Here is a 20,487-nt window from a genome sequence, read left to right on the forward strand (position 1 = left end):
TGAGCTCTTTCTGACCTGTTCACCATTCAAATCCCTGTCTCCAGTGTACTGATCTCCTTCCAAGCCAAACTAGGGGGGCCTCTGAAACCCAGCACCAGTATAATCAAGAGTCTATCACTCACTTACACCAGATACTATATTGCTTTGAGGTACTTAAAAGGATCAGAAAAGTAGACCAGAGCTTGCTGCAACCCTCTAAGATTCAAGTTGTGCCCCACACAACCATCATAAAGACAACTCTACAAGACTACCGAAGCCTTTGACAATATGGTCACTGCATAAGGGTGTCTTGAGAGGGGCAAGACAGACACAACTGGACAATGAGAGCTTAAGAAAACCACTCTGCAGGGGGTCTGCTTGGTATTCTGAGCAACACTCACAACAATCACTATATACAACATTTCCAGAACTCCTATCAAGGCTAGTTACTAGTGTAGGATATAAGAATTCATCCACATGATAGCCATGAAGCATCATTCAGCTCCAGGAAGAATGAAAGACTGAGTCACCGTCCAGTAAAGCCATCCACCTATCAGATCTGGTGGCATATTCAGAAGCAGCTGTTGTTTTCACTCTCTCTTTCTCACATCCTGTTTCTTCTTTCCTTTCTCAGTTACTTCTCCTTGCCCCCACCAACATCTTGCTCTCCGAATGAATTTATAATAAGAGTGATGCCTTTAGAATCAGTTCCAGTGAAGGAAAATTGTAATGCTACAGAATACAACTACATTTATATTCCCATCATTTAGAGTGACCTAAAGAGGTGTTTTGAAGTCTTTATCAATAACTACACCCTGATTCTGGTTCACTAGGTCACAGAGCATCATCTGTCTAAAAACTCTGTGGGAAGGTTTTATAGTAAGAAAAGCACACAGACAATACTTTAAAGTGCTAATTTAAGTATTTAAGTATCAGAGACCACCAGTGACTGAGCAGTTCGAACGTCTAGAGGAAGTTCATTCAACCATTTGGAAGCCAGAACAGATGCATCCTTGTACCCTGAGAGATAGTGGAATCAGTTATACAATTGTATGGTTCCAACATTGTGCTAACAATCTGAGGAAGAATCTCAAATGACCTGTGATGGCCAAGTAAATCATTTTGGCCATATAGTGTACATTTCATGCTCCCAACTTTGTGGGAACAGTTTGAGGATGACCCCTTCCTATTCCAACATGACTGCACAACAGTGCACAAAGCAAGGTCCATGAGCGAGTTTGGTGTGGAGGAACTTGACAGGCCTGCACAGAGTTCTGACCTCTATCGGAGCACCTTTGGGATGAATTAGAGACTGCAAGCCAGACCTTCTCACCCAGCATCAGTGCCTGACATCACAAATGCGCTTCCTAATGGTCCCATCTTTCCAATTTCCATAAATATACTCCTAAACCTTGAGGAAAGCCTTCCCAGAAGAGTTGAAGCTCTTATAGCTGCAAAGAGTGGGCCAACTCCATATTACATTCATGTGCATGTAAAGGCAGATGTCCCAGTTTTGGATCGGCTCACAGTCTCTGCTCTAATTCATCCCAAAGGTGTTCCCAAAGACCAAGCTAGTCTTAGTAACGACGTTACTAGGTATAGCTTGTCAGTGGATGCTGGATGACTCTCTCAAGTTATTTTCCATTCGATAGCTGTCATTCACATTCCTGAGAGACTGCTCAGTGCTATCTGACTGACTGGTCATGAGGAGTTGATTCATTTTCTATAACAGCAGTTCTGAACCATTATATATTGTTCATAGATCTTATAAATGTATTTAATATTTCTGGCATAGAATGTTTAACAGAATAACTGAGTTTAAAGGCTGAACCAATGACTTCTTCTGCTTGTGTTATATTACTGTAAAACATGATATCTCCATTAAGTAATGTGAACATATTTCTTCTCTTTATCTCCGATTATGATGGCAAGTTTTGGATTTTGAACTTTTGGATTTTTAAATTTTTATCAAATAAATCTTAAAGTAACCCATTGTCCTAACTCCTTGTGAGTTAAAACAAACATGATCTTATCAACACAGCATATGATACGAACACCAGACTCTTGAAGAGAACATAATGGTTGCAGCACCTCAAGGTTTTCAGTCACTTAAATGCCACTTGGTAGAATCAGGAAGTCTGAAAATTCATGCGGGTTTGTTTATGCAATATGATACAGTTATAAATACAACAGTAACAGGCATGCTGGCTCCAAAAGCGAATGCATTCAGTGTTTTAAAGTAATGAATTGAGTATAATTGAATTGCTGTGGTATAGCAGGCTGTTAAACATCCTATAAATACACTTACAACTGGAATGGTTTTTATAGAATGAATTTCTTGTTCCTTTATAGTAAACAATACAAGTGTACGAAAGGAGTTTCACTTAAAAATTCCCAGCTTTTAAGTGGATTATGGTTCTGCTGCTGGTCAGATATGATAATTATGCATAATAAATGTATAATAGACTATGTGTAATATTAATACTCTCAATAATTTACCTCAGAGTTATCCCTGGAGTTACAAGCTTTAACTCAAGGTCTAGTGAATATCAAGTCTACTTTATTGTTCTTTCTGAAATCTGAAATGTTTTCCAACAATGGTTTTCATAATGAAACTGGAACCTTTTCTAATCCTAAAGCTCGATGTGACCCAATAATTTTACAGAAATAACTTTCAAACGATGTAACTTTCACACGTAATGAAATACGTAGCACGTTAGCTACGTTATCAGCAACATGTAGCATCCTTGTCTGTTCTGACAGGTTTTACCTGAATGAGCTTGATTTTTATTGAGTGCTAACTCAGGCGATAATGCTAATAAGGTTATTGGTTAGCAGGCTACACTGTTCCCTCAACTACTTCGCAGATACGACGTCACAACCTTCTTTGCTTTATAGCAAAGTCTTCTTTACAACGAAATATATCTATCTGTACTGTTTGAACTGTTTTCGCAACCTCTCATCTTTTACGAAACACTTCCTTTTAATTTATTGTACTGAGTCTGCAAACATAGCTACTCTGTCGAAGCTATTTACTAATAATTCTAAGCGATATCTTACGTTAGTGCTTACGATATCGTAAAATAATTGGTCGTTTTTGCCCTCTGAAACTTTAAAAGTCGAATACATGTAGGTATATACGTTTCCATAGGTTTTGTCCTTGGGTAAACTTTTATCGTAGATATTACGCGCTTCGTAATTCACGCTTGGCTTAAGTTTTTTCGAGCTAGCGTAGCTTGTTTGGTTTGAGATCGTCGAATTTCAGTCCCTTAAGTATAGTGAACAATTCTAAAGTACAAGAAGTATAGTCTGTAACCTATAGCCCCTTCTATAGCTACTATACATTTCGTGCGGATACATTTGCACGTAGTATGCTTAGAAATGTTGCCGAAAATTTCAACTGATAACCTAGCCTGACACGTGCTGTGCGTGAATGAGAACTTCAAATCAATTACTGGGAGAAAATTTGCTACCTTCTGAATAGCTAGGAGGACATTTTCCTCATCTCTACTTTCAGATAAAGAACAGAATAGTAATGATCGCTCGTCTGTGATTGGCCAATGACTTATGGGGTGATATGACTTCAGCCATCAGAAGGCCCTCCCACTTTTTGCAGTTGCTGAGCGACCAGCAGCCCGCACGCGCCCTCTGGTGGCTATGCTATGTACTGACCTACTAAGTCCCGCCCACTTCTCAGTCACAGCATCCCAAATACTTCATCTTTATTAGACTTTAATGAAACTCATTAACGCAATTTACACGTCAGGACTGTAGGCTCGAGGTCTAGCACGGTGTGGGCACAGCTAAGGGACTGGAGATGCTGTTTATTGAGAGTTTCTCGACTTTTACAGCACTCGCATTTCATTGGTCAGGAATGAAATATGCTAATTAGGGGCTCACGTCACTTCCCTGTCATTCAATGCGCCATTTTCTCTTTTTATGTGCACGAACAACGAAGCTAGGTTTTAGGAATCATTCGTCAGAGCGCGTTTGCGTCGCTGCTGCTACAAAAAAAAATTAAAAAAATAGATTTATTTGGTGTGTGTGTGTGTGGTGTGTGTGCGCGTGGCGCTGTGCATCCACCCTGACTGTAGCCGTCGTTTGGTGCGCGGATTGGTGGGAAGTCTGCTTTGTCGCCCTTTTAGGAAAAAAGCGGTAAACTCCCTCCGACAAAAAATCAGTGGCGCTATAAAGGAAGGTAAGATTTTACCATCAGAGATCAGCTAGCTGCTCAGTGTGGCAGCCGGGTAATGAGGAGAAGTTGCAAAAGCGAGAGGCATGTCCTCGTGCTGAACTGAAAGTATATTGTGTATCTCTGACACACACTTACACACACACACACACAGCACATGTTTATTAGATGCAGTGAATGATGTTGCATGTGTACATTCCGAGGGTTCTCTTCTGTCACCTTTGCTCCATTTTTGCATTCACATGACAAGTTTCCCCCCCTCTCTTATAACGAAAGAGCAAAAAAAAAAAAAAATCTCTCTTAGATAAACCGGGTATTTATGCATTTGTTTTTTGTTTTTTTTAATGCATGCAAGTTTAGATGCATACAAAATTAGACAGATTATTCGCCTGTGCATTCACCTGTATTGAGGCGGTAATAATGTAGCGCAGTAGTCTCGTGAGATTACTTTTATTGCTGTTTAAATATATATATATTTTTTCTTCCTGCTTTATCTATCTATCTATCTATCTATCTATCTATCTATCTATCTATCTATCTATCTATCTATCTATCTATCTAATTAATCAAGCAAGATGCTCATTCCATTTTCCACTCAAGCATCATACACAGTTTGCATGAATTAAACTGGTGTAAAGATTGCTCGGAGGAGTTTAGGGGAATTTCGGGAAGCTTTTACTCTCGCGCCGCAGCGCGTGCACGGAAAGGTGACGGCTTGGAACATATGGACGCTGTCGCTCACGTGCGCGAGACACGGAAACACCGTGTCGTAGATGAGTTTAGCAAGCAGTACGTTATAACTAGATATAATAAATTTGTTTCTTGCACGATGGACACATGGAATAAACATTTGTTTCACATTTGGATCAGCTCTGTTTATTTATTTATTTATTTATTCATTCAGAAGATTTCTTTCTATGTCACTTTGTTACGGTGATCTCTATTTATATGCACGTGCCAGTTTTGCATGGAAGTGCATGGAAGTTTTTTTTTTTTTTGGGGGGGGGGGGGGGCTTTGCTCTAGCACGTTTCTTGTAGGTCTAATCATTCTTGGTTAATTGTATGGCACCATGTTGTTGTTGTTGTTGCTGTTGTTGTTGTAAGTTCCTGTTCTTGTAAAACCAGCTTTACAGTCAGGTCATTTTCTGTCATCTGTGTTCTACCTCAGGGGAGGAGGAATCATGTATCAGTTTCCAGTTCGAGGACTGGAGAAAATCAGAAGAACAAGAAAGAAAGTGAAAAACATTTTGAGCGATTTTGGCCTTGAAGAGTGCTTAAGCTTGTGTCAGGTGAGTATTATTTCCCTACACTCCGGACTGCCACGGAGATTTCCTGTATCAACTTGTGGGATCGTTCCTTGTGCTCGTTTCTGTGTTGAGTAACAAATAGAATGCATCACCTTGAGACGGTCGGTACATACAGTAGGTGCCCTGTAAAAATGGTTGACCTTTTTCCTGAGCACAGAAATAAGAAATATAGCATTCTGATCAAATAAGCAAATAAATACACAGATCAGGCATAACATTATGACCCCTGACAGGTGAAGTGTATAACACTGATTATCTCTCATCATGGCACCTGTTAGTGGGTGGGATATATTAGGCAGCAAGTGAACATTTTGTCCTCAAAGTTGATGTGTTAGAAGCAGGAAAAATGGACAAGCGTAAGGATTTGAGCGAGTTTGACGAAGGGCCAAATTGTGAGGGCTAGACCACTGGATCAGAGCATCTCCAAAACTGCAGCTCTTGTGGGGTGTTCCCGGTCTGCAGTGGTCAGTATCTGTCAAAAGTATCCTTCAAGTCCTGTAACTTACAGGATTTAAAGGATCTGCTGCAAACATCTTGGTGCCAGATACCACAACACACCTTCAGGGATCTAGTGGAAAGCATGCATCGATGGGTCAGGGCTGTTTTGGCAGCAAAATGGGACCAGCACAATATTAGGCAGGTGGTCATAATAATAATGTTATGCCTGATCGGTGTACACCTTGGTGACCATGCTAGTGTGTATTGCAATTCCTAAAAAAAATGCTATTCCTATAAAATAGGGATTTAATATTTTTATTAATATCTATTAATATTAATATGATTAATATCTGTTTCTCTTCTTTTGTAAAGCTGCTTTGAGGCAGTGTCCATTGTAAAAGGCGCTATACAAATAAATTGAATATTCCTGCTATATCGTGTGGCTTTCTGCTTGTGTAGCAATGTTGGTGCTCTGAGTGCAGTGTTTCAAGCATAAATATTTTTTAGTGAAGCTTAACTTGCAGGCTTTTAGAGTGCTGAACAACTAGTCATTACCGTCCTGGCTTGTTATTATCACATCAGGGAGAGAAAATAATGACAAACCTGACTGCTGAGTGCTTAGACATAGGAAAAAGGTGAACTTCTTAGTGTGAAGTGAAATGTGAATCCATGAGTTGCCAAGACTTCTCGAAAAAGAAGAGTACAAGCTAATATATATAATGGCTAAGCTAAGATATAATGGCTACTTCTGGGCCTTTCAGGTTAAGTAATGATTAATAACCCATTCTTGGATGATCTAGGAGGCAGATCAATAGCTGGAATTAACATACTGCTGATTAAAATTAGACCAAATCTTGGTCTATCACCCAATAAAACTCGAAGAACGGCGAGATTGAAAAGATGACACTCTGGTTTACAAACCAGTGGTCATGACACTTTTCATGCAATGTTGGGTTTCAGTGACGAAAACAGAAGGGTGATTGCTCAAATGGTGTCAGATTTATTCTGGTTTTCACCTCTGAACTGCTGCAGCTTGATAATAGATCAGTGGCTGAGCACAAAATCCCAAAACGCAGGGTGTGTGTGTGAATTGTCTCTGGTGTTCTATGAAAAATCTCACATTTTGGAAAGTACATCTCTAGCTAGTATTATGGGCAGATGAGTCAAACATTTGCGGGTGATATTGGTCTGCATGCATTGGGACTAAGGTTCGAATGTCACCTTATTGTGGTCACCGCTCCTTACCTATGGGTGCTGCCACCAGCTGGCAAGTTACAGACTCACTGTTTGGTACAGGGACTCCACTCCGGCAGATTACGGAAGAGCCTTCTTCAGTTAAAAGACATTTGACGCAACATCATCTTCCTTTGTGCCATTACGAGGGACAATCGAGAACATGGCAACATGAATCTTACCAGCAGCTTTGAATAACCGTATTATTCTAGGCAGGATTGTTCAGAATCCAAAGCCTGTCCTGGGAACAATGGGCTTGAGGTGGAATACACTGAATGGGAGGCTAGTCCATATCAGGGCACAATGTACACTCTCATTCACACCTAGGGGGCAACTCAGTGTAGCCAGTCCACCTATTAGCATGTTTTAGAGAGAGGAGCCTACAGAGCAAAGGAGAGCCATGATATACTAGGTTGAACGTGACGCAGCTTTTACAGGCAAACTGTATGAATGCACTGTAACAAGGTGACAAATTCTTTTGGTATCCAGCAAGAAAATGACCACATGGATGGTCTCCACTACTAACACTTTTTCAGAATTCATGTACATTTCTGTCTTTTCTAAATGACTGAGTGGAAATCTTTGCCTTTTCTCTAACTCTTCAGAATCTTAAGGAGTTTGATCCAGGAGACAGTGTTTTTGGCGCTACTCGATGGACTGATTTATCAGACGGATTTAATGGAAAGTGGAAGAAAAAGGTGAATACATATTTATTTATTTTTTCTAGCTTATAACCTGCATTGTAATTTCTCTACAATTTGTTTACTGAAATTTGCCTAGTTTGATTTGGCAAACTTGTGTTCATTAGCAGTGAATTTTCCTACGGACACGTCTCTGAATGAGCTGAACATCGTGCAGCATGTGTGGCTGTTATATACTGGCTTTATGATAAACCTACAGAGTGGCAGCCGGTCAATAGAGGGTGCTGGGGCACCGGCCCCTTAAAGTTAGCCAGAGAGTGTGTAGGTCCGTAAAGTTTTGAAAAGCATGTGACTTAAGCTCTGATTGGCTTGTTTCAAATTTTTCTCGCCCACTTTTTTTGTTAGCCAATCAATATTGTTTTTATATTATTTGGCCTCATGTGATTGGACCATTCTCAACGAGTCTCATTACCGCTCAGCAGATGGTCAGTTAACATACAGGTACTTTTCTTTAGTATTCTCTGCTCAGTGATGAGATGTGAATTTAGATGAGTGCTAATTGTCCAATAATTTTCATATGAGAATCCTATGACCTTTATGAGATGAACATTTAAGTATTATAGACCTTATTATTATAAAAGATATATAATAGTACTTATTATTGTGTCATTATTCACTAGGAATTTCAAGGTCACAGAATAAACCTCATGAATAGAAGATACTGAGTGTTTTGGCTCGCCGTGCAGTTAGCTTTGCTGCTGACTTTATGCAGTCTTAAAAGAATTGTTAGTTTAATATACACTGTAAGGTCAAAAGTGTTTGGACACCTAACCATCACTCTCGTATGTCCATTCCGTATTCCTTCTCCGTTATAATAAGCTCCGCTTGGGGGGTTGATTTTGGAGACATCTCTGCAGTTAGGTGGCCTCCTTGTTTGATGTAGATGTTATATGAAGACTTTCCACTTTTACATATTTGGAGGCATTCATATTTTGTTCAGTTTAGAAAGCTGTGTATATTATGGCCCAGTGTTTTTTGGCCACGATTGTAACATTTGTGCTTTTCTCTTTTCTTTCTTCTCAGTGGACCTACCGCACCCGAGGACTCTGCTGCCCATTATGTAAATTTTCGACACGGGCCTGGTATTCATTCAGGGCTCATATTCATCGCTACCATGATGACGAGAAGTCGGCCTGTAGTCTCTCTGCCTGCTCTTCCTGCCCATTTGTCGGCCACCCTAAAGTCATCTCCAAGCACTATAGACTGTTCCATTTCGAAAACCAAAAGCCAGAATCTGACACCGTGACACCCCTGTCTGCCAAAGCATTAAGCGGTCACACATTTCAGTGCCGAAAATGCCCCGTTCGTGATGATCTCTTGTACAGCATGAGGAAGCATGTTCTCATTAATCATTACACTGTACTGTTGAATCGCTTTGCTGGACAAAGAGCAGACACTGACTTGAAGGCCCTTGGGCAGATGTACAGGAAATTTTATTGTAAGGTCTGTGGTGCAAATGCAGACACTTCCGAGCACCTGCTATATCACATACTGACCTCTGACAAGCACAGGGAATTGGATTTGCACATAAACTCTCTCATTTTTGAAACTGACACTAAAAAGCCGGCTCTCTCTCTAGCACCAAAGATCCAAGGTAGTCCTGTTATAGCAGGACCACCTAGCCAACCTATACTGACTCCTGTACCAGCTCCAGGCACAGTCTTGCCAGTTTTGGCTAACGGTGGACCTAGATTACTTCCTCCTAATACGGCAGTTCTTCCGGTTCAAGCCTCTGCCCTGGTGCAACTTGCCAGTGCTGAGGCAAAGGGTTTATTGCAGCCTGGTCAACCACTGACTATTCAGAGTGTTCAAGCTCCAAGAACTGTCTCCGCAACGCTGCCTAATGTTGGAGGGACGACTCCTGCCCCGACACTTCAGTCGGTTATTCCACGGCAACAGCCAGTCAGGGTTGGAGTCCCAGGTCCTCTTCATCCTCCACCGCGTCAAGTTCTGCTTCCACCCGGGGTACAGTTTAATGTCCCAACTATAAGGGGGCCTCCACCACAGCCAATGATTGTTGCTCCAAGGTTCCCCTTGAATCAACCTACCCCTAGAGGTACCATGCTTACTTCCCAGTCCCTTTTGAGTCATCTGATCCCCACAGGTAACAAAGTCGATGGGCTGCCTACCTACACCCTCGCACCTTTACAAGTTTTGTCTCTCCAGGCAAACAATGTCCAAGTAGTCAGCAAAGCACCTTTACCAGTGTCCCAGAACAATGGCATACATCAGCAAAATTCCCAAGATTCCAAGCAGACCAAGAAATGGGTCACCTGCCCCATTTGTAACGAGCTTTTCCCATCCAATATATATGACTCCCATGTGGAGATCCATAAAGACTCATCCAAGAAGTCAAAGCTAGGTCTGGCTGCCCGAGCACCTTTTTTGAAAAAAATGCCTGACAAGACAGTAAAATGCCTGATGTGTAAAGTCTTGCTGTCGGAAAAGGGTATTTTTGAACATCTGATTCATGGTTTGAACTGCTTATTTTGTCCTGGGATGTTCTATTCCATCAAACAGCTGGTTGCGCATATTCAAGTCGAACACAATCCAACCCAAAAGTCCAACTGCGACTTCATGAGACGAGAGTATCGTCTTTATACCGACGAGTCTGGCCACCTCCTGTTTCCCTATTTCGACATAAACACCACAGCCCCAAAAGAGATGATGGGAGAGAAAGAGCTTAACTTGGCCCTAGTTACTAATTCTCTTGATCTGATCTTTTTGAAGTTGTCCCCTATGACGCCGCAGACTGTATGCAAGATGCCTGTGCCCAAGCCCGACAGCTTAGATTGCGTCTTCTGTTCTGAGAAGCTGCTGAACATGGAGTGCTATCAGGTGCATCTTAGAGAAAAGCACTTCATTGTACCTACCGTCCATGCCATACTTAAAATGCCAGCCTACAAGTGCATCTACTGTGGTGGGGTATACACGGGCAAAACAACGGTCAAAGCCATCAGTGTCCACATATCCAGATGTCGATCTGCGCCCAAAACCCTCAAAGATTCTGAAAGGGTAAGTTGTGGACTGAACGTTAGCCCAAGAAAGAGCCAAGGTTTAATCTCATTCCCAGCAAGACAGACTACAGCTCCGGTCCCAGGACAAGTCCAAGCGACGGCTCCAGCGGCTCAATCTCAAGAGACAGATGTAGAAATGCAGAGCAAGTTGAGGTTGGAGCTGGCTGTGAAAGAGGCCATAGAAGCTAATAAGAGGGATAGAGAGGCCAGACTAGCAAGAAAAAAGAGGTCAGACAAAGAGAAGTGCACTTCTCCTGCAGCTGAAATGATGGACGATTCCAACGTGCAGTTTGCTCTGGATCCTACCGGGATGGAATTACGCTCCTTCGAGGCTCGCCGGGAATTCGTGAACAAATACTTCAACATCCAGCCGTACCCGCTCAAGAAGGAGATGATTGCCCTGAGCAACCGGTTGCTGCTGAACAAAACCGAAGTTGCCTGCCAGTTTGGCTCTAAACGTACCAGGTGTATGAAGCAACTGCAGCGAAACAAGGCTGCGGTCTTGTTAGGCTTCAAAATGTCGGAGCTGATGAAAGTGAAACACAACCTGTTCATTCCTGAAATAGAACCGGAAAAGCCATCCACGGAACCGGAACCGTGGAAACCCGAAGAAAGAAACGTAAACGCGGACGAAGATGAAGAGATTGACGAATGTTTAGCACCTTACGAAGGTTAGAGAAAGCTCAAAAGTGACAACACATGGAGAAATACACTCCTCAAATTAATGCAAAAAGTCTGTTAATATAGGTCAATTTTCAGAGAACCTGTCCTGTCAAGAAAAATCTTTTGTAGCCCCATTTTTCTGAGTTAAATTTAATTAGTGAACTCCTTTATGAGTTTGTATGATGTTTGGTGTTTGAATGTTCATCCTTCACAAACCATTGTAAAGACTGTATTACTGTTTATAACATATTCTGGAGAATAATGCACTTACTCCACAAATGTTTTATGGTGTGGTTTATTTGGCCTTAATTGTTCTTTTTGTATACTTTCCCTGTTATGTATTTTATTTAGAGCTCTTTTGATTCAATAGATTTTGAAACAGAGACATGACATACAAGATAAACGTGTAGTATGAATTTCAAGGAACTCTTGTATTATCTGGCTTTATAAACCCCTTATACACACCCATATACCCCACCCCCCCCACCCAACTCCAACTCCAAGCCAGCCTTACATGTCTAAGAGAGGCTAGACACCACACATGATTAAAGAAAGAAAAGAGGTCTGGGTTTTGTGTGCAAAGAAAGAGGGGGAAAAATGAAAACAAATTTCACATGTGAAAACCAACCAATCAAATAAAAGGAGGAATTAAACTATATGAAAAAAGTGAAGGAAGAGCCCCCATACCTGATGAAATTTCAAGCCTGAATTACGGATTGAGGAATTAATTTTCTCCAAGGACAAACAGGACATGATATCTCTGAGCCACTTGGTTTGGGTAGGTGAGGTGGCATCGTTCCACTTAATAAATAAACGAGGAGGAATGCAAAGGACAATAATCGATGTTTAGCTGGGGTTAGATGTCTATCATGCTCTCCAGTAAAGCCAGAAAGAGCAACCAGGGGGTCTGGTTCAAGATTGCAATTCAGTATGTTCAGTAAGACAGGGTTTGAAAGACATCCCTCCAAATTAGGGCATGGTCAATACATATGAATGAGAGACGTCTCTCTGCTTTTACCTTTATCACAGCAAGGATCGATGTCTGGGTAGAAGCAAGAAAGCTTAACTTTGGAGAAATGAGCCTTAAAGAGTGGCGGGCTCATGAGAAGGATGAGTTGACGAGCTTGAGAATCGAGTTCCATGTCAGATTTAGGTCTCTCCAGTTTTAATTTTACTCAAAATGGTATAACTCAAACCCAATTATATGCCATAAATAGTGGATATTAGGCCTTTACGCAGCGGGGACAGATAGAGGAGATTGTCTATAATATTTGCATCAGGAGCCACAGGGAGGTTTGGTATCAAAGATCTAATGAAGTGTCTCATTTGCAAATATCTGAAAAAGTAAGATTTGGATAGATTAAACCTTTCGGACAGCTGTTCAAATGATGATCAATAAAAAGATCTTTTCAAAGCCTTTACTGTGCTATTCTTGAAATACTGAATCGTGTAAAAATGGTTGAAAGAGATGGATAGAGACGATAAGGCTGAGGAGGGAAAAGCCCAAAGAACCACTGTACTTTCTGAACTGAGCCCACACTCTCAAGGTAATTTGCCTAATAACTGATTTATTGATTGATTTAATTGAGGGCATGGGGAGTGCAAATCCAAGAAGCAGGGGCGGGTCTACGTGGTGGCCAGGGGTGGCAAATAAATCCGACTGGCCACCCCAGGTATCCCCCCTATAAGATGTCTTGCAATTGGTTTAGTTCCAGTTTGCTGCTGGAGTTCACGATTTGAAGGAGTTCAGCGTCAGAGAGAAACGTCAACGGTCATCACGGACTTGGGATGGAAAGTACACATTAGTACATTATCAAGTATGGGAAGACAGACACCATACAAAGAGCTAGGTAACTTTTACGTATGGTTTAATATGTTTCTCAGGTTTTCTCCAATTAGTCTGTCCAGTCGGTCTCTGTTCGCTTTGGTCATGGTTGATTTCAGTCACATGTTCAGTTCAGTCACAGTCAGCGTTTAATAAAAGACAAAGTACAGTAAGCTGATCGTTATCAAACAGAAAATGCTGACAGGGTGATTTGGCGTCTTTTGTATTAATATAATGGGGTTTATTTTGCGACAGTGACCACATTTTTAATACAGTCAATCTGGTGCTAAAAGTTTTTGGGGGGCGCAAACAAACTTAAAATCAAACTGCAGGACTGTAAATAAGCATTTATCAGGTGATTATGTATCATTACTGCTAAGATAAAATATTGAAAATGTTACTGTTAAAGTCAACTATTAAAGCATGCAATAAATGTACTATGAATCGGTGAATTTGAGTTCAATGTGGGTTTATTATCATTAATGAAGGTAATCATTAAAAATACACACACTGGAAAGTTGCCTAATCACAGGCAAGTGGCAGTATTCTGAAAGAAATTTCTGTCTGGCTTGCAGATTTCTCATTGACCTTCTGGTTAAAGTCAGTCATCTCAGTCACCAGGCTCTTTTCCATTGACATCATGGCCAATGCATTCAATAAGAAGTGCTGGAAAAGCACCGAGTGGAAGCTCCAACACCATCACCTGACTGCTGCTGAAGGTGCAAGTTGGGTCGATCTTCTCCAAGCTCCTTAATTCTTTTCTTTTCTTCATCTGAACGCCTTGTGAAAAGGTATTTTTTTAAAGATAGTGTAACAGATTAATTCCTGAGTTGAACTTAAGGCAATGGGGTATTGCATGTATGCGTGTGTCAGCCTTTCTGTCCTTTGGTGCTTGCCATGGGCAAGAGAATGGGCACATGGATGAGTTGACGAGATCATCATCCTTCACAAAACAGTGTACAAAAAACTGTATTACTGCTTATTACATATTTTAGAGCATTATACTCCACAAATATTTTGTGGTGTGGTTTATTTGACCTTTTTGTAAACTTTCCATATTATGTATTTTATTTAGAGCTCTTTAAGTTAAAATGCATACTCCTTTAGTGTGTTGGCTGAAATGTAATGTATATATCGAATCATGTGTACCCCCACACCTGAGACACTTTCAGTATTTCATCTAAAGTGCTGGCTCATTGATCCGAAGCCTATGTTGCAGGATTGTAAGTCGTTTTGTTCCATTTTTCCTTCCCAGAGGACTGTTCGTGGTTTTCTTTCAACCTTTAGAGTTTTCTCTTATTGAGGTCTGGGCTTTGGGCTAGTATTCACTTAAGAATAATAGTCAAAAACTGTGTCACATCTGTGAACCGGCTAATGCTCTGGAATACCGGGTTTAAGACACAATTCTGTCAAGAATGTAGTATGAGTCTGTATCAATGCTGATTATATGCATGATTTATTAATATGTGTTTTTACAATGATAAATGTAGGCACACATTGTAGGCTAATGTAGGCACACAGTGAAGGCTAATGTAGGCACACAATGTTTTCAGGCTTGTCTTATTTGGTTTGAGCCGTGTTTATTGTTTTATACACTGTATGTGTAAATGTGTAAATAATTTGGAATTTCTAGAACATTCTGTTTGGGTTGATGGATGATATTTGGTCACTGGACTGATGTTGACTGGAAGTAAAACACTGGAAATAAGATGTTAGTGTGGTGTTTTGAAACAGAGAATCCCTTGAAACTACAGGCCTGGAGTGTGCAGTGTGTAATACACAGTAGATTTATTATTAAAACCTTTTAGTCTCAAAATAATAACAAAACTCTTACAAAATAATATCTTAAGATCTTAAGTCTCCATTGGTCCACTGCTTCTCAACCTTCTGCCCATCTCTAGCCAATCAGGAAAGTGATGTCACTGACGCATGACTCCAAGTGAATTGGGTGATTACGCACAATTACATGTAATCGATATCAGTGTATACGTTAGTTATATGCCATAATTGTCCAATGAATCAGTTGTAATATGTTTAAAATGGTTCTTAAATGTCCCAGTTGTTTTGTGCAGGTGTGGATTGCATTGCTTTCTTCCTAGAGGAGCAGAGTGCTGGGGTTGTGCTTACAGAGACTTAGAGGATGCTGTGGCCACACATCCTGAGACATGGGACAAGATCTGTACTTATTAGATGTGCAGCAAATTCTGGAATAAATGTGTTTTAATTACATTTATAGCATCTCTCTGCTAATAATCCTAAATCCTTCTGCAGCTTTTATGGCAGGCAACTACATAATGATGTTGATCTGACTGTAGCACACAGGCAGAAATGAAGAATCTAGAAATAAATTATTAAGTTATAATTATAATTATAAGTTATTTTGAGTTTTCTGACTCTGACAAGAAGAGTCAAATACTTTCAAAACATCATTCAAAAAGAACTGTATTTTACAAATCCATCAATATTTTTACTACTGTAATGGCAGCCCTGAACATTCAGACTAAATCTTTCTTGGTTTCTGAAAGCAGTGTTTATTCTTCTTTTCCACAGGCGGTCTGCCTCCTGAAAATATCGGGGAAAGAACTAAGAATGTCATAAAGAATAATGCAGCAGACTTTCATATACTTATAGAAAACTGCAAATCTAGCTTTTATTAATAGTCATCTTGAAAACATTGCATGGGGGATCTATGCTTCATTACACCACCAGCATGCACTTGGCCATGTCCTGATCAGTGCATGTGTCCGTCTCTGATCCTGCTGCCTCTGAGCCTGTATCTGACTGAGCTGACCCTTTATCTGACTGACCTGAGCCTGTTTCTGACTGAGCTGACCCTTTATCTGACTGACCTGAGCCTATATCTGACCCTGTATCTGACTGACCTGAGTCATATAGAGCCTGTGCCTATCTCAAGCATCATCGGGCATCAAGGCAGGCCAACCCATTGCAGGGCACACACTCATTCACTCATGCAATCACTCCCTACAGGCAATTTAGACACTCCATCAGCCTAGAAGCATGTCTTTGGACTGTGGGAGGAAACTGGAGCACCCAGAGGAAAGCCAACGTGGGAGAACATGCAAACTCCACACACACAGTGAGCGGGAGTGAGGTTCGAACCCAGGTGTGAGGCATATTATATATATATATATATAAATTTCTCTCCTCCTGCTTCCACTGCTTCATGCTGTGCTGTATGAAGTGGGTGGCTGAAATGCACTATTTAAGTTGTTCTTCCGACCGCCAATAAATACAAAGAAGAAAAAGAAGAAGAAGAAGAAAAAGAAGAAGAAGAAGGAAAAAGTAGTGATGGTGAAATGAAGGCTTTCCCCTCAACTGTATCATAAAATGGTTCAGTACTCGAAGCTTTTCAACACAGTTCACAGTAGCGACATCTTGTGGTCAAAACGTTTAATAGCTGCCGTTGGGCCCCTACAGAAGCAGCCATTTCTGATTTTTACATGTAATAAATCAACCACTTTGTGCTCTTAAAACAAAACTGGCGATAAAAATGATTATTGTTTCATGTGTCAGTGTTGGTGTACCCACACACTATATGAATAAATGAATCTATGGAAAGAACTGATAAATGGGATGAATTAACTTGTACTGTAGAAATTCACGTGAATCTGATTTGATCACACTTGCAGCCTTATTTACAGAGAGTTTTATCCTAATCCTTAACGGATGACTTCATAGGCAAGGCTTGTGTAGGCGTATATATAGTCAAAATAAATATAGTTTATTGTTGCAGTGTTCTAACCTGACATAAGTGCTGTTCCAACGAGTGTCCACCTCTTGAATTAACTTATGATTTGGCTTGGCCATTTGATTTTGTAACAGCAATAGCCTTTCTCTTGCTGTTGTACTGGACTTGAAATGAGCCACAATCTTCCGTGCCTTCTCTCAGATATCCTCAAGTCCTGATGTTTGTTCCATGGCCTTTTAGATATAGTGCATGTGCTATGCAGTTTGTGTTGCGGAGCTTAAGAATGCTGGCACATGCTACCATATTGGCAGCAGCATCAGTTACAAGGCATTGCACTTTGTTCTCCATCAAAGCTGTCTTCACTTCAGCTATATTCTCGGATGTATGATTTTTTGGAAACTTTCCAACACCGAGTTGAACTGTGGATAGCTGACCCTTTTCATTTATAAAATGACATGTCACTACCAGATACGCATCCATATCTGATGTGAAGCTTACAGCTTTAACCTTTTTTTCACCTCTTCTTTTGCCTTCTCTTTGGCCTTCTTGTATTTATCCTCAACCGTTTTCTTTAACGACTGGCGGGAGGGAATAATGTAGGTTGGGTCTAAAATTCCAACAAATACCCTAAATCCAACATCTTCAACAACTGTAAATGGCGGGTAATCTTTCACAATCATGTTGACCATTCTGGTTCCTGCAATACAGTAAAGTATTTATAATATAAATGCTGATTTTCAAAGTTCACAGAGTCTATCCGGGTTCTTTTAGACGTGAACAGTAGACCAGCACAGCGAAAAAGCCGTTCGCATGCAGCTGAGGCAGGCAGAGCTGTATTTAACTTTATAGACAGTTTCTTGATGGCTGGGAAGGAGTGAAGCAGATCCATGCTGTCCAAAGCACATGCAAGGTAACCATCAAGCCCAACCGGACTTTGCAAATTTGTATAGAGTGGTCTGGCGAAGAAATCTCTTTGCTGATGCTCACCTTCATGCTCCGTGGTTTCAAGATGATTTTTCAAGTATTTTAAGGCTGTAATTGGAACACAAATACTCAAATTTATATCAGTATTTTTAAATACCCACACTTAAATAAATTAAATCACAGATCCAGCTAAATACTTTAATATTTTGTTGAGTCCTGTAACATTTTAGGTTTGCCTTGACTGAGATGTAATAAAGTATACACACTTATACAGATGTGCAGCCATAGCAACAAACTGGATAATGTAAATTTGAACTTACCAGCCTCTATTATATCAGGTTTGTCAGTCCAGGAGGTCTTGAATTTGGGTAAGAGGACTGCAGCAGCAGCCAGCTCTGGATCCTCCATCATCTGTCCAAAATGTTTCTGCAGGCCATTTTGCAGGGCTCTGATAAGTTCAGCAATTAACAATTAAAAACAATTTAGCAATATTAACTAGGAATTAATTAATACAGTCTGTATTACAATGATGATAAATGTGCTTGTAATTTGCATGATGATTATCATAATAGCGCACTGCTATCATTTTATAAACAGATATTTTTATTGGCTACCGAAATGCCGGTCATTGGTTGAAATATTAATTCAAACTGCAGGTGTACTCAGTAACGAACTGGGATTTTAAAAGTAACGAAGTAAATTACTTGGCTTAATTTGTACTTAAGTACAAGTAAAATTACAGACTTAAAAATATACTCTTAAAAGTACAAATACCCAAAAAATGTACTTAATTACAGTAACGTGAGTAGTTGTAATTTGTTACCTCCACCACTGGTATTTTGTTTGATAAAAGTGACTATTCCCCCACCATTTCCACCTTGTCTGCCTCTACGAATTGCAATATATCCCTGAAGTGTGAAATTTAAGTATGGTTTAAGCCAGGATTCCTGAACACAGATTATGTTTGGACATTTATCTTGATTTATGATGAAATTCTTAAATTCCTGCCCGTTTGCAATCAAACTTCTTGCATTCAATTGTATTATTGTCAGGGCCATTAATAGCCACAACAGGTCTGGGAGTTTCCTACTTGTGCCTTAAGTCTTTCATTTACTATCTCCATACTGATTCCTTCTAATCTCACATACTTTTCTGCTGCTTTCACAATAATTTTAATTCTCTCAGTCCTGCTATCTGTTTGAGCTGAAAATTGACTACTTCTGCTATGAATGAAATTTTGTCCACCTCCAGTGGATTTCTCTCAGTTTCTTCCACGCCTTTAGTTGCAGCTCTTTCCATTATCTTTGGCTCTCGTTTCTTTTTCAACTTTCTTCAGGGCCTCTGCATATGATAATCCTTCTCCTACTCTGACATTTTGTACCTTCACCATTTTCTGTCTCTCCTGGCATCCTCTGTACCCTGCACTATGCTGTCCCCCACAATTACAACATTTAGGACTTGTTCGCATTTACCATAATCATGTTACCCTCCACATCTTGCACATCTTTGCTTTCCTCTACAGACTGCCGCTACATGTCCATATCTTTGGCATTTATAACATCTTAACGGGGGAGGTACATATGGTCAAACCTCATATAGCCCAGGTTTATGCTTTACAGGCAGTTTTTCCTCATCAAAAAGAACCATCACTGATAGGCTTTCCTTCCTTTCTTTAACTTTTACATAAAGGCTTCTCACCTCCTTTACTACTGCTCCTGAGATTTTCTTTTCAATTCTTTCTGCTGACATATCAGTCGGAATTCCAGATATCACTCCTCTTACCCAGCTCTAGTATCATCATTAGCCCAAGCGCCTTTTTTGCTGCCGGCTGTCTATGCAAAACATTAACAGATTCCCATCTCTCAGCGTTTTAGCACTGTGAATCTGTCCTATCTCGTCATTGATCTCTTTAATTAACTTGAATGGATTTATTGCAGATATAGGCTCAGAGTTAAATTTTATCAATACCTTGTGTTCTTCCATTCTTCTCCTAATTTGGTGTTTTCCTTTTTCACTGTCAGAATCTGAGACCTGACCCCAGTTCCCCCCCCCCCCCTGTTTTCAACTATATTCCACTCATTGCCTCCGCTCCCTCCGTTTCCACTTCCCACTGCTTCTTCCTCCATTTCCAGATCGCTTCCGGAATCACTGACACTTCCCACCCTGTTACTGCTTTCTTCCTGTCTATTCAGTCCATCTGCAGAACTGCTGCTCACTGGATGTTTTTTTCTTTATTGCACCATTCTTAGTAATCTCTAAATGCAGTTGTGTGTGAAAATCTGGGGAGATCAGTAGTTACAGAGATATCCAGACCAGCCTGTCTGCCAATAAGAGTCATGCAATGCTCAAAAGCACGGAGATCACACATTTTTTCCCCATTCTGATGGTTGATGTGAACGTTACTGGAGGCTACCGGCCTGCGCCTGTGTGATTGTATGTATTGCACTGCTGCCATTTGATTGGATAACTATAAGTGAACAGTTGTATCGAATAAAGTGA

At 40.5% G+C, this 20,487-nt stretch overlaps 1 protein-coding gene across 1 annotated transcript; it reads left to right on the top strand.

Moving 5' to 3' along the window:
• Positions 1-3,900: 3,900 nt before the first annotated feature.
• On the top strand, positions 3,901-13,667 carry adnp2b (ADNP homeobox 2b). Its single transcript, XM_058405244.1, has 4 exons — positions 3,901-4,177; positions 5,340-5,460; positions 7,755-7,847; positions 8,874-13,667. Exons 2-4 carry the CDS (start codon positions 5,353-5,355, stop codon positions 11,541-11,543), a joined length of 2,871 nt encoding a protein of 956 aa, XP_058261227.1. The 5' UTR covers positions 3,901-4,177; positions 5,340-5,352; the 3' UTR covers positions 11,544-13,667.
• The last annotated feature ends 6,820 nt before the right edge of the window (positions 13,668-20,487 follow it).

The sequence above is a fragment of the Hemibagrus wyckioides genome, linkage group LG12 (assembly GCF_019097595.1).
Source record: "Hemibagrus wyckioides isolate EC202008001 linkage group LG12, SWU_Hwy_1.0, whole genome shotgun sequence".
In the NCBI taxonomy this organism is placed as follows: domain Eukaryota; kingdom Metazoa; phylum Chordata; class Actinopteri; order Siluriformes; family Bagridae; genus Hemibagrus; species Hemibagrus wyckioides.